General features: G+C 38.8%; 1 protein-coding gene across 4 annotated transcripts; it reads right to left on the bottom strand.

Moving 5' to 3' along the window:
- Positions 1–517: 517 nt before the first annotated feature.
- Positions 518–13,366, bottom strand: UBA3 (ubiquitin like modifier activating enzyme 3). Of its 4 annotated transcripts, none has more exons than XM_048315857.1 (18): positions 13,295–13,356; positions 13,136–13,177; positions 10,234–10,354; positions 9,193–9,273; positions 7,568–7,650; positions 6,934–7,014; positions 6,294–6,337; positions 5,939–6,003; positions 4,986–5,141; positions 4,765–4,867; positions 4,185–4,298; positions 3,320–3,373; positions 2,841–2,877; positions 2,680–2,761; positions 2,078–2,178; positions 1,884–1,947; positions 1,734–1,788; positions 518–1,294 (listed from the first exon to the last, which is right to left on the bottom strand). In XM_048315857.1, exons 1-18 carry the CDS (start codon positions 13,312–13,314, stop codon positions 1,206–1,208), a joined length of 1,392 nt encoding a protein of 463 aa, XP_048171814.1. In that variant the 5' UTR covers positions 13,315–13,356; the 3' UTR covers positions 518–1,205. The 4 variants fall into 4 exon arrangements, with proteins under 4 accessions (XP_048171814.1, XP_048171816.1, XP_048171817.1 ...); XM_048315859.1 differs by having other exon boundaries at positions 13,284–13,340; XM_048315860.1 differs by having other exon boundaries at positions 13,305–13,322.
- Positions 13,367–13,788: the final 422 nt, after the last annotated feature.

Genomic DNA, 13,788 nt, shown 5'->3' with positions numbered 1-13,788 from the left:
CCACCCTCCCTCACAGCGCCTCGAGAGCGAGCTGAACGCCTTGGCTCAAGGGCTGGAAGAGGCCTTAAAGACCGTCCGGGTCCGCTCCCTACCACGGGCAGGGACATCTTCCACTCCGAGCCCCGCCCAACCTGGCCTGGAAGACTTCCAGAGGTGGGGCTGCCACAGCTTCTCTGGGCAACTTGTGCCAGTCCCTCACCACCCTCACAGGAGAGAATTTCTTCCTAATATCTAGCCTAAATTTCCCCTCTTCCAGTTTGTATCCATTACTCCTTGTCATGTACCCCTACTTCCCCTGTTTCAATTTGTACCCATTAACCCTTGTCCTTTTAAACTATGCAGTTCATCGTTTAAAAAAAATGTAAACTTTAAACACAGCTAATGCATCAGACTAGAATCCAGGTTGTGGCACTCAGCACTGCTTAGTCTCTGACTAAAGCAGCCAAATGATGCCCCAAGTTTTTTAATCGAGGTTGTAAGTGCTCCTGAATGTCCACAGAAAAGCTACAAACTCAGGTGTCTTTCTGATTTTTTTATTAATAAATACCTTAACAGCACCAATGATACTTGAACATAACCTTGCAATGCTGTGCACGGCGGCTGCTTGGGGACAATGAGGAGACACGTCTGTATTTTCATGTACAGTTGATAATTTTCTCCTTTTGTCTTTCTTGTAAACTAATCCATCTCTTCCATATTTAAAACCTTTCATAAAATTGATCAAATCAATACCCAATAAGAGGGAAATGCTCATTTTCATCTACTGCCTCCTTTGGTTTAAGGTGACTCAGCAAGTCTCAGGACTGCTACAACTTAAAACCAGATTGTTGTGGTTCCTTTTAAAAATGTTTTTTCTCTGCAAGTATGTGTACGCACATGTTGAAAACAAGACTTTTAGCCACCTTAAAGTTCCATGTGTCTGGAAGTACACTAGCTTGAACATTTTGACAACAAAACCAGGGAAAAGTGTATTTCTATACATCAGAGATCTGTACATGAATAAGCATTTATACAAATATAATCCACCAAATATTGGCTTCTACATACAATTCTGAAATACGGTGATTCATTTAGATTTCCTAACCTTCAACCATGCTGGCACTAACAGGAACATTTCAGGCTGCTTTAACACCCACAGAGTATGTTTTTTTTATAAGGTGGGCACAGATTTCTCTTGCTGTATTTGCACTTTACTTATAAATAAATTAAGTGGTAAAGTGAAGCTTGAACAACATAGTCTGTGGTGTAGTAACATCAGCAACTGCAAGTTCCTGGCCATCCACAAGCCCCAGTTCTGAAACAGAAAGAAAAGCTTAATTAATTTAATTAAACCCGTGTGCTTTGCCTTTTTTTTTAATTTCAAAAAAACCAAAAAAGTTAGGAATGCTATTCCCACCAACCATAAATATGATAAAATAAAGCTCGTTGGCTAAATTAATATTAATCTAATTTAACCAGGAAACAGACCTCGTCAAGAAATACATGTAAAACTCTACTGAAGTATGTTTAATTTACAGCAGTTATCAGGTTGCTTTGTTGCATCTGCCTGCACTTCACCTTTAAACAACTGATATACCTGGGAAATATGAAAGTAAAATTGAATGAGTATTGAATGTAAAAGGACAATGAAGCATGTTCTACTCCATAATGCAAGATAAAGCTAAACATCCGTACAGAGGGGTGAAACTGACTTTCTCTAACTTGAGAATCTACACCTGACAGCTCCATGATACCTTTTAGTGTCTTGGAAAGATTTGGCCTTGTTCGTTCTTCAATTGAAGCTACTGTCTGCAAATTAAAAAAAAAAAGGGAAAAATATTTTCTTTCAAATTCAGTAAATGTAAATTCAGATTATTAAAGACAATTATATGTGTTCAGATTACCTGTAAATAAAGTGTTTTATTTCCCCCATACATAGTTGCTGTGATAGCAGGAGATTTCATCTGCCTATAAATAAAACATTTAAAAACAAACAAAACACAAACCAAGCAATCAGCTCAAAAATACATTTAGAAAATACAATTTTTAAACGCTAAACTGACAAATTATCAAGTAAGTCAGAATGGTTGCAACTTACAATGAAGCATTATTTGTCAAGTAATCCAGGATCTCCTGCAATTTAGCTGATGGGGAAATCTCTATGTTTTGGGGAAGCTGGCTGCAGGCTGGACAGTTCTCCTACCACGAAACGGCACAAGAATACACATTATGTTAAATATGATTTTAGAAATGCTGCTACTAAGATCTCAAAAGTGTTTGTGTTGTGTTTTTTAAAAGTTCTAGCTCTAGAAATATTAATAGTTGCAAATATTAATGACAAAACCCATTTCCTTCTGAAGTCTGTCACTGATTGACTCCCAACAGCACTCAGGTATTTATGAATGACAAATTTCGTCTGACATAAAATCCAATACCACCAATGTTCAGATCAATTTTTGCCATAACCTCTTTTTGGTAAGATTTGCCCATGAGTTGTTTTAGGTTTGAGGATCTTTTTTTGTAGTTCTACTCTGCAGAAGTAGCAGACCAGTAACATTGTAGTTTCCACTTTTAAAACTTCAGAAATATTATCATTCAGTGCTAGGGGCAAATTGATTCAATGTTGAGGTTCAGAAATACACACAAACTGCATAAATACAAATCAAGGAAACAACCCTTCCAGCTTTTAATGGCACTAACCTTTCTTTCAGCTTCAAAACTGTATGTGTATAATCCATCCACATCATTGAACACCAAGTAGTTGTTAAGAGGAACATATGCACTGTAATGACAAATATGTCAGTGTTGATACATGGCATTCTGCTGGAAAACATGGCTGTTATTAATAAGAAATTAAATACCTTGTGGCTATTTTAAAAACTTCCATGGCACAAACAGCTGGAATGAGAAAAAAAAACAAGACAATTTCTTCACCTTCTAGCTCTATCAGACATGCAGACATTAATGCACACAGTTGTACCAAAGAAGTGACAAAAAAAAAATCAAGTATTACAATCTGTAAAGAGAAAAATAAACATCTGAAGGCAGCAGGCTGCATTAACACCAAAGATCTGGCACTAATCTGAGACTATGTCAAGCCTATGTACTGTGTTTTTCAGTTATTTTTTTCCCCAGTCTCAAATGCTTTTGCTCTCTCCCAGAGTCATAACATGTATCCAGTCATACAGTTTCCCTATGGAAAACAGAAATGAGACTGTAAGAATAGATCAGACACATTTAAAAATTACTATTATCCTCCCCAAGTTCTCAATTCTGAAGTGTTGTCCTACAAAACTCTTAAGTCAGTAAAGCAGAAGTGAAATGAGCTCTTTCAGCATACCTGCAATTACTGCATTTGTAGAAGCTACTGCTGGAATAATTCGTTTAACCACCCCTGTAAAGACAAAACATAGAGCTCTGGGTTTTCCAAGAAATTCTATTGAGAGACTACTTTTAGACAGAATAATTTCAAAGGGTGGGTCTGAAGGTACTTTAAAGGGTCCAGGAATTTCTGTAACAAACGGGTATAATGGCTCCAGTATCTGGGCACTTTTTTTATTTCAGGAATGGATCAAGCACGTTGAAAAAAAGCAGGTATCAAGCAAAGAGAACTACTGAACAAACTCTGAATGCAAGTATTCTGTATTTAGCACTGGAAATTAATTTAAAACTCTGTTCTATTCCTGCTTAACTGGAGAAATGCATAAAGGAAAGACAGTTGAGTTTTCATTTTGGTTAGTGTTTAAAATGCTGATGAAATGAGCAACAGCATACTGCACTTGCAGGTGAACAGAGGCACGGACAGCAGAAGAACAGATGCTATAGATTTAACCAGCCTGAACTGGCACAAAATGTTGCTACTCCTAAAAAAGACAATCAAGTGCTTTTGTTCCTACTCTTTGACCCAGCAAGAGTGGTCACCGTGTAATGTAAACTGTGGATCCGCTCCAAGTTAAAAATAAAATGGCAAAAAAAATGTTCCGTTTTGTCCCAGATAAGTTCCTCTGATTCATCATGAATGCCTGAACATCTGATTCGTCATAAAAATATTTGTGCTGGCACAGGAAACAAGCTGCTTGTTACTGTTTTAAGGGCGAAGAGAACTCTTTCTCAGCACAGCTGCCAGCTTAATCATAACAAACACAAAGAATGCCAATCCAGCCCAGGTGCAAATGCCACAACTAGGTAAAATGCCACCCCCTTACCTTGGGTGAGTCTGTAGGTAACACCTTTAATATTAAATTGTGATGCTCTTTCTAAAGACTTCTGGTAAATCCACTGTATATGTTCAGGGTCATCCCCATCCAATGCAATACCTTCTACAGTAAAGAATTTACAGATAAATTGCAATTACAAAAGTTCTTCAGAAACACAGCATTCTTTTTGTCTAAAAAAATCCCTTTGTTTTAATTTGAAATGAATACCCCCTGAAGCTATTGAAACTAGACATTTTAAATAACCAAAGTATTATTTTTACAAACATTTTTAGTTTTAACACACCCTATACACAAACTATAATCACTGCACATATTTATAGAGCTGCTACAGGTTACATTTTCATTCGGGAAAGACACTGTGCAGTGTGAGAAACATGAGCAAAGATGGAACTGGAAAGTGAGTTCAAGAAAAGAAAATCCATCTCCAGCTCAGAGGAGGCTTAGAGCCAACATGACCATCAACCACACGAAGTTAAGGGACAGGATTGCATTATTAAAAGTATACACCCAACTCAAGTTAATTAAAAGGAGAAATGTTCATTTAGAACCAGCACAGTACACTAATTACCTCCAAAAGGCTGTTCCTTTGGCCACTGCAATATCCTGACATACTCAATGCAATGCTCTGGCAGTCTGGGCATGGATGCAATGGTGCACATGGGAAAATTGACCTGGTTGGGCAGGGGAGGAAAACCAGAAGAAACCATGATACACTAGGCATAGCACGAGGAAAAGAAACCAGAAAATCAGAGGACTATGAAAAATGAATGAATTCACTGGCTGAATTACCTGTGGTGGATAAAGCGCAAGTGTGCATTCAACACATGCTGTCATACCAGGAATAATCACACGTACATTTCCTTTGAAACCTTCTGTCCCTCCATCTATTAGAGGTATGATGGAACTTGGATCCAGGACACCATCTTCATAATGCAAAAATGACATCTAATGAATAAAGGAAGGGGTTGTTGGTTTTTGTTTGGTTTGATTTTTTAAACAAGTTGCAGGAAGAAAAAAAAATCCTAACATTTTATTCTTACTGGTACACCATAATACTGAATTTTTAATACAGACTTTATTTTAGGGGTGCATGGTATATAAAACACTACTTATCTGTCAGTGCACAAGACTTTATCAACCTCCTTCACCCTCTACCTCCTCCCCTTCCTCCCCAATAAATGCTATTATTTGCTATATATGCTCTTAAGAGTTCATCAGAACAAATGGTTGGTTGGTTGGTTGGTTGGTTGGTTGGTCTGAAGGATTTGGAGGGTTTGATTCCAGATTTGTTGGTTTTGTCTTTTTATTTTTTTAATAGAGGTAGATACTCCAGATCATTGTTTTATAAACAAATTCACAATGGTAAAACTACCTAGTTTTTTTTCAATGACCAGTTTTCTGGTCATTGAAAAAATACTGTTTGGGTAATGAAGAAAAAAATCACAATGGGAGCATCCAGACAAGCTCTGGAACTTTCCTTCTTGATTTTCAAAAGCTGACTGCAGAAGCAATGTAACCTAACTTTGAAACTACCCCTGTGAGTCACTGCACAAATGTTGGCTAACTCACCTCAAGAAAAGGGCAGGTAAGAGAGCTCACAGAAAGAAAACAGAAATAGGTACAGAAGCTGTGAGTTTCAACAGCCCTCATTCATTTAAATGACACATTCTACACAAGTATGTTTAATTTCAGTTATCTAAACTCAAGCAATCATCAGGAATTAAGAAGATTGAAGACTTTACCAGCATGCCATTTATCCACCTTCTTGCAATTATAGAGTCCAGCCCACAAACAATAATATGAAACTCTAGGGAGAAAAAAACATTATTCAAAATCTATACTAATGCAGACTTCCTAAGACAAGCAAAGTATTCTGTCCATAACAGGGCCAGTGACTGTAGCTTAGCTATCTCCCCTAGATTACCTGTATCACAGATGTACTTAAATTTTGTCTACGTGTTACTTCTATTTCCAGTATACTGTGGAAGACTAAAATAATTAGCAAGCAAACTACCAGGAAAAGCAGTGAGCAGCAACATCTGCAAGGTTCCCCTAAAGCACCAGCGGGTGTTTGTCAGGCAAACAAATTCCACTTACGTCGATAGAAGCTTTCATCCATGTCTTGAATCTTTTTAAAATATCTGAATGCAAACCCAGTAAAGGAATATATTTTTAGTTAAGTTTACTGTTTTCTATTTGCTAACCTAAAGCCAAAATATTATCTAATTTATTACTGTAGTTCTATACAACACCTCCTAAAAAACTATGTGATCTAAGAGTCAAATTCCCACTGCTGGAGCTGTAACATCTCACACAACTAGTAAAGGGCACACTGGAATTGTCACAAATGGGAAAGCTCAGCAGGTGAAATATTTAGGAAGCTCAAAACATGTGCTCTCACCAAGTCCTCTATCAGTAAGTGCTGCTCTATGTTTATAAACTAATGCCTCCTACCAGTACTTACGCAAAACTCACTGGTGAATAATTCCAGTATCTCATTGAAAATTGCACCTGAATAAAAACTCAATGGAAAAATACAAAATAATTTCCAAGCCTTTCCCATGCAGATTCCCTGTATGCTAATGGCACATAGAAAGAATTTTCAACTCACCAGCTGAATGAATGTGTTCTTTATTGTATGAGAAACAGGATGGCAGCAAAATACTTCAGATACTCTTACCACCTACAGAGTTTTCTAGGATATTGAAGCCCTCAGGGCTTCTCTGTGAAAGGATACGGTACAACAGCACAGTCGGGAATGCGGCTGTTCAGGAATTCCGCTGCAACTTCTGCTTTTGGTCGCCCCACATCCTTCGGTCTGGGAAAAACCCAAGCAATTCCAAATGCATTATTTTAGCAGATTTTGTCTTTCCAATCTCTGTGCATTGCAATACCTAATTAAGTGGCTAATCGTTACTTTAGGACAATTTATTGATATGGATAATACTAAGGCATCCAACCCAAATCATTCCATGATCCCTTTAAAGCATCAGATATGAGAGCCTCAGAATTAACTACAGTTATCAGCACCAAAAAAAATCCAATGATTTTTCACTGTACTTGGATGAAAAAGGTACCAGAAAATCTGAGACCTCCATCTGTGTGCATTTATTCCTTGGTGTCACCTTTTCCATTAGTCATTAGCTGTACTGGAATGGCAAGGAACATATGTTGACTTTCTTCATGCCACAGATCCCAAAACAAGAAGGAATCAAATGCAACGTTTAGTTAATTCTGAGTACTATTGTGACATGAAGGCCCAGTAATCTTTACTGACAGCTTGTCCAACCAAAATAATGAACATATTAACATGTTTTATTTGTGTACATTCAAAACAAGTTAAGCTGTGAAAATGTAAAATTATCACTCACCGAAACAAAAACTGTCGATTAAGGTTAGAAACATCTATAGTATCCATGTCAATAACATGGATCTGTCTGAAGCCAGACAGTGCCTGGGAAAAGAGAAGGTCAGCTTCATTTAATGGGAAATTAAATGCTTACAAAGCTCCAGAATTCACTCCACATGCCAAAAAAGCAACCTCTGGAGGAACAAATGTATTTGCTCCTCATTGCCTGTGCAGACAGGTACATGGTCATTCTTTGTTCAAAGGTGTTTTGTTGGGCTGCTAATGCTGGCATTTAGACAGATGGAATTAGTAACATTTCAACAGTCCGAGACAATGTCCTCCTGAAGGCAATATTGCTTTGGCCTACCTAATCCTAACACAGGGAGGCCAACAGTAGGCTGATCTATAAGGGGAAACTGCAGGATTTCCTCACAACTGGGATAAATCAAAAGGATCCATTAGGGAAAAAAAGCACAGAATTTAAGCAAATACCATAAGCACTTCCCTGCTTGGTGGGAACAAAAAACCAAAGTTTAATTCCTTTAAAAGGCTTTTAAAAAATTCCTTTTAAGGTTTTGGACATAGACTATTTTCACAGTTGGCATAAATGAGTCTGGCATATTGACCCAGAAATCACAGTTCAAAATAAGGCAGCATTCCTCATGGCATTCAATGCTGGAACAGAAGGCAAACACAAAAATCATCTCCCTATCTAAGAATACACCGAACCTCTGACAGAAACTCTGCCTCATCTCCATTTGCATGCAGGCCATCACTACATCTGGCAAATAACTTTACAGAAAAGTTAACTTAAAACTGTATTGTGGGTCTGATCTGAAAAAGTAGTGACATCAATCACACACAAAGAAACAATGTGAACTGCAGTTAAAGGGAAATGAATACTGTAAAACATAGGGTTTAGAGAAATGAGTTGTGATATTCTGAAGTGACCAAAAAACTGAGTCATGTACAAAATATGTTTTTTCTTTTAAGACTCAATCTTTTTATATATATACATTTTGAAATTTTTCCCTTTACATTTTCTGAACAAACAGAGCTATCCCACACAGAGTAAGGGATGGACAGAAATCCTTGTTCTTAAATAGAAACATGGGAAAGTAGAGTAATAGTCCAAAGTACCAAACTCAAATGGGATCATAACAGTGATACACTGAGATGAATATGAGTGCTTGTGAGGATAAAAACCAAACTAAAAAGAAATTAAACTACTGCATTCCAAACAACACTTCCTTGTACCATTATGAGCATGATTTGTTCTTAGTTGACTTCATTTCCCTAGATCTGGCAATTAGGGAAAATCACCAATATCAGACTGGATCTAAGGCTGCACGTTAACTTTTGGCTACTTTTCATAAAGAGCAGCCTGTTGTCCCTCAAGACAAGCTCTGAGATAGCTGAATAAATAACATGCAACATATGAAAATACCACCTTTCAAGTGCATTCTTCATGTTTATTGTCTGTATCAACACCTATTTTACACATGTTGATTAGTATTTAGAATTCTAATAGCTATATACAATCAAAACTGCAATATTAGCCAATTAAAAAATATAGTTTTGTCAAGAGAATTAAAAAAAAAAAAAAAGAGAAGATTCTAAGAAGAAAAGGGTTAAAACAGTAATTACCAGATTTTTCAGGAGTTCACATCCTAATCCTCCTGCTCCAATAACTAGTATTTTACATGTGCTTAACAAAAAATCAAGGGCCTGCAGAAAACATGAAACAAAAAATTAATACAATTTGTCCTTTGTTTCATGACCCTTACAAACATGTTACCATAAATTTTCAGTGCCTAGTTCTCAGTGCCTAGTGAGTTACAGATAAAACAACTTTGCATTAGCAGAAGCAATTACATATTGGACTTTAGTCAGTTGTTCACTTCATGCAGTTCCTATATCTCCACTTGGAGAAAATCAAGACCTTTGCTGATATCAGTATATTACTTTTGTATTACTTTTGACCATGAAAAAAGCAAGGTCCACTCTTACTATTATTTGGATTAAGGTGATAATGCTTTTCATCTTCAAGTATTTCACTGATACATAATACAAAATAAATCTAAACAGACACAGACAACTTTGCTGGACAAAAAGAATTGAAAATTTTAAGCATATAACTGCTTCCTGTGAACTGTTCTACTTGATCCCAGCCTCCAACTAGTGAATAATTGAACAGTACATTAAAAAGGTAACAGGAAAATACTTTCAACCATAAGGTCTGAAACAAAATACACAACAAAAGAAAAAACACAGGAGAAATACTTAAAAGTCTACACTACTACACGTCTTACCCAGTTCTCAAAGTACTCGTATTAACATTAATTTCTTCTTTAAGTACAATAAATTCCTCACTGTATCAAATTACTTAAAAATGGAGAGAAAAATGCTGCTATTTTTCATGTGAAACTCAAAAAGAGCATAATTCATATGATGTTAAGTATTTATATATGATGACAGCAAGCTTGAAATTGACAGTGTACAACTTAAAAATACAAAGTTATGAAAAGAACACAACATGTTCTATGACCATAATGTTCAATTGATTACAACACAAGCTTTACATGAAGCCTTAGTACTCACACATTGCTGGTGGTCAATTAATGAACCTATTCACATTAATTTGCAACACACTCTACAGATATTTGATTGAAATTAAGTCTTTCTCACTTGAGTGCCTGGCTCGAAATCGGGATGTGTGAATGGTCCAGATCGCTCGAGGAACTTCTTTACATGGTTCCAGCGACCTTCCCAGTCTCCAGAGTCCCCACACCCACCATCAACAGCCATTCTGCACAGAACACAGTAAATTCAGCTGCAAAATCAGACAGAAAAATGCCACACCTCCAACTTTCTACACAAAGACCACCTAAATTATTGACCATTCATACAAATGCATCTGCATATTCTTTATGCCTGTAAGTTATGCACATGAGCATTTGCATGAGTGGGTTTTATTTGTGGAACTAGAAAGCAATACTATAAATATGCACAGAGGGGAAAAACAACCCAGGCATTTCAATAAACCCACCGATTTAACTGTTACTAGTAAAAGTTGACCTGCACTGAAAAAAGGGTCTAGTCTTATTACTTTTATTTCCTTCATATTTGAAGAGGACACAGGAAGAGAGCTTGTTCCTTTAGATTTTGAGGGTGATGGTTTTTTCATAAGTCAAGTCTTGTATCTTTTTTTGACAGACTTATCAGTCTGTAACTGCAATTGTGAGGCTCTGAATAAATTACAGCAACGTGCCCCAACATCATCCTCTGAATTTTCAGGGTAGTTTATTTAAATAAATATTTAAAAAATACATGAATCTTGAATGTTCTTCACCCTCAAATGGTACCATGGAATTAGAACCGCCCCATTTTTCAGTCATCCATGAGCCTGTCTGCAGTAACAGTCTCACTTGAAAAAAAGGAATGTTTGTAGTTATCTTCCTTTAAATTTCCAATGCAGAATTTTACAGATTTTACAGATTTTTTTCTCCTTTTGCAGGTCACTTTTAGTAGTACATAAGTATAGATTTAAATTCTTAAAAGACTTACTGGAATAGTTCAAAATCAGCTCTCAAGTAATTTTCTACTATACGATCAACACTTACTTCCCAATTAAATAGGAGTTCCACTCAATAAATATGATTACACTCTATGTTAATATAAAACTAAGTTCGTTATAAATGAGCTCTGCAAATCATGAGTAGGAAGGGATGTGCCACCACTGATAAAGTGTTATCTGCTTTCTCCTATGAAGCACTATGAAAAGCACTTGTCTGATAACTGCCGGGTAATGTTTAGAATTTATTACAACTTCCTCGTAACTCATCTCAAAATAAAAGGTAAATGTGGTGAAAACATCTAGAGTGAGTTCCTTTATCTTCACGGAATTCAGGACATGGACAACACAGCATGCCTATAGTAACTTAACTTACAGGCAACTGATTTTGCAAAAAATTTTCATTAACAGGGAAAAACTTCTCTGAACTGCAGGAATAAATAAATCATAATTCACCTGTGGGGTCCCTGGCCATGGCAGCGGGTTGGAACGAGATGATCTTTAAGAGCCCTTCCAACCCAAACCATTCTAGGATTCTATGAAATTTTGATTGCAGACTGAACTCTTTCCTAGTTAACTGTTGAGGGAAGTTAACTTACTACATGAGCAGTTAAATAAGACCTACAAAAATTATTTGAATTCATAATGGTCTTTTGACCTGAGCTGCACTTTTGTACCTCCCCCAGTTTTCATAATAATGTGAAAATACACATATTCCACATAATGGGAAATGGTGTAAATAAACACAACACTCCCTCTGCAGAACCCCTCATCTGTTGTACACCAGATTTCAGGAGGTGCATTAAGCACTGACTTGAGCAAATAAAATGGGTCAACAGACATCACAAAAACTGCTTCTATGGATATTACAGGTTTTAGCTTTTCTGGAAATGAGTGTAGAAGCTGCGTTTGGCGACACTAATAACAATTTTTTTCATTCTTTTATATAGTCCCTATAAACAGCCATTAAGCAGCAGCACTCTTTTTCTGTTTAGATGTGTATTTCTGTTTAGAGACATATTTTCCTTCCTAAGTGATAAAAATGATAAGATCTAGTTTCACTTTTGCAATTACACTACAGTTTGCTTTTTAGAGGGTTGGACATTGTGGAGATCTGAAAAACATCAGTAACTTAACCTGAGATTTTATGTTTTATTTCAGAGACCATTTTTTCAAGTGTTTCTTTTTTGTGTTGTAACAGCATGACCAGGTATCAAAAGAGTTTAACAAAATTCTTATTTATTTCATTGAGTTGTTTTCATTTTAAATTTTGTTTCATCTATCAGAGTACCACAGCCCTTATATTGCTTTAAGCTCAGACTTTTCCCTGCCAGCTTCACATCTCCAAAGCTCCATGCTTTTGGGGGACTTGGCATGCACCCCTCCCATCCAACATGCCCAGGCAATGTTGTGACCCTCATCCCGACACACATGCACTGCCAGTGCCCAGGCAGGCCTGCCTGGTGATCCTGGGGAAGAGGGACACAAGCACATGGAATGGAGTAAATTAAGGGATGTAAGCAGATGATGTTAAAGATTTCTCAACATTAGTTTTCATGGCCTTTAAGTCAGGTGCGTAGATTTTAAGAGTTTTAATGTGCAGAGACAACTGTTCTGCAGTCTGAATTTTTAATTTTCAGCCAAAACTTAAGTCACCTGCTTCTAGCCTAGAGGCCCTCCCAGGTCCCTGACCGGCAAGGCACCTTTCCCCCTCTCGTCACCAAGCTCCTCAGCACACCATGCCAAGCTGCGAGCCCGCAACTCCCACCCCGCTCCGGGGCAGCCCCTTGCTCCTCTCCCCGGGAGGTTCCTCTCTCTCCCCGAGCCCACGCTGCTCAAGGGCCCTGCCCCACCTACGCCACCTTTCCTGGGGCTCCCTCCTCCCTGCCCGCGCCTCCCGCGGGCCCCGCAGCCTCCTCCCAGCCCTCAGCTCCTGCGGGGCTGCGGCTCGCCCTCACCTACCCCCGGCCCAGCAAGCGCTGCCCCTGCCCCGCTCGCCCGCAGCCCCGCACTAACCCATCCGCCAGCAGCTCCTCTAGCCTCCTTCTTTTCTTCTCCCTAAAAGAGAGAGAATAAAAGAAGGGTCAGTATCGCGCTACAGAGACCGGGGAGGAGGGAGAGGGGACCCCGGGCCCGGGGCAGGGCCGGCCGAGCACACACATACAGGGCACTTACGGTTCCTCACCATCCGCCATAGTTCCCTCTGCTTCCCACAGTGCCCCGCGAGGGGCGGGGCCGGGCCCGCCGGGCTGAGCGCGGCCCGGGGGCGGCGATAGTCGCGATAATCGCCAAGGAGACACGGCGGGGACCCCCTCCGGACACCCCCGGTCTCTGAGACAGAGGCTCCGTCCCGTCCTGCCTGCCCGCACCCGAGGGATTTCCTTGCGCCCACCTCTCTGATGATCACAGAGTCATGGAACGGTTTGGCTTGGAAGGGACCTTAAAGATCATCTTGTTCCACCCCCTGCCATGGGCAGGGACACCTTCCGCTAGACCAAGTTGCTCCAAGCCCTGTCCAACCTGGTCTTGGACACTTCCAGGGATGGGACAACCATCTGAGCAGTTTCTCTGGGCAACCTGTGCAGAGGCCTCACCACCCTCACAGGGAAAAATTTCTTCCTAATATTTAAACCTACCGTCCATCAGTTTGAAGCCATTCCCCTTTGTCC

Source organism: Corvus hawaiiensis, chromosome 11, assembly GCF_020740725.1.
Source record: "Corvus hawaiiensis isolate bCorHaw1 chromosome 11, bCorHaw1.pri.cur, whole genome shotgun sequence".
Classification (NCBI taxonomy): domain Eukaryota; kingdom Metazoa; phylum Chordata; class Aves; order Passeriformes; family Corvidae; genus Corvus; species Corvus hawaiiensis.
This window is presented reverse-complemented; position numbering and strand designations above follow the sequence as displayed.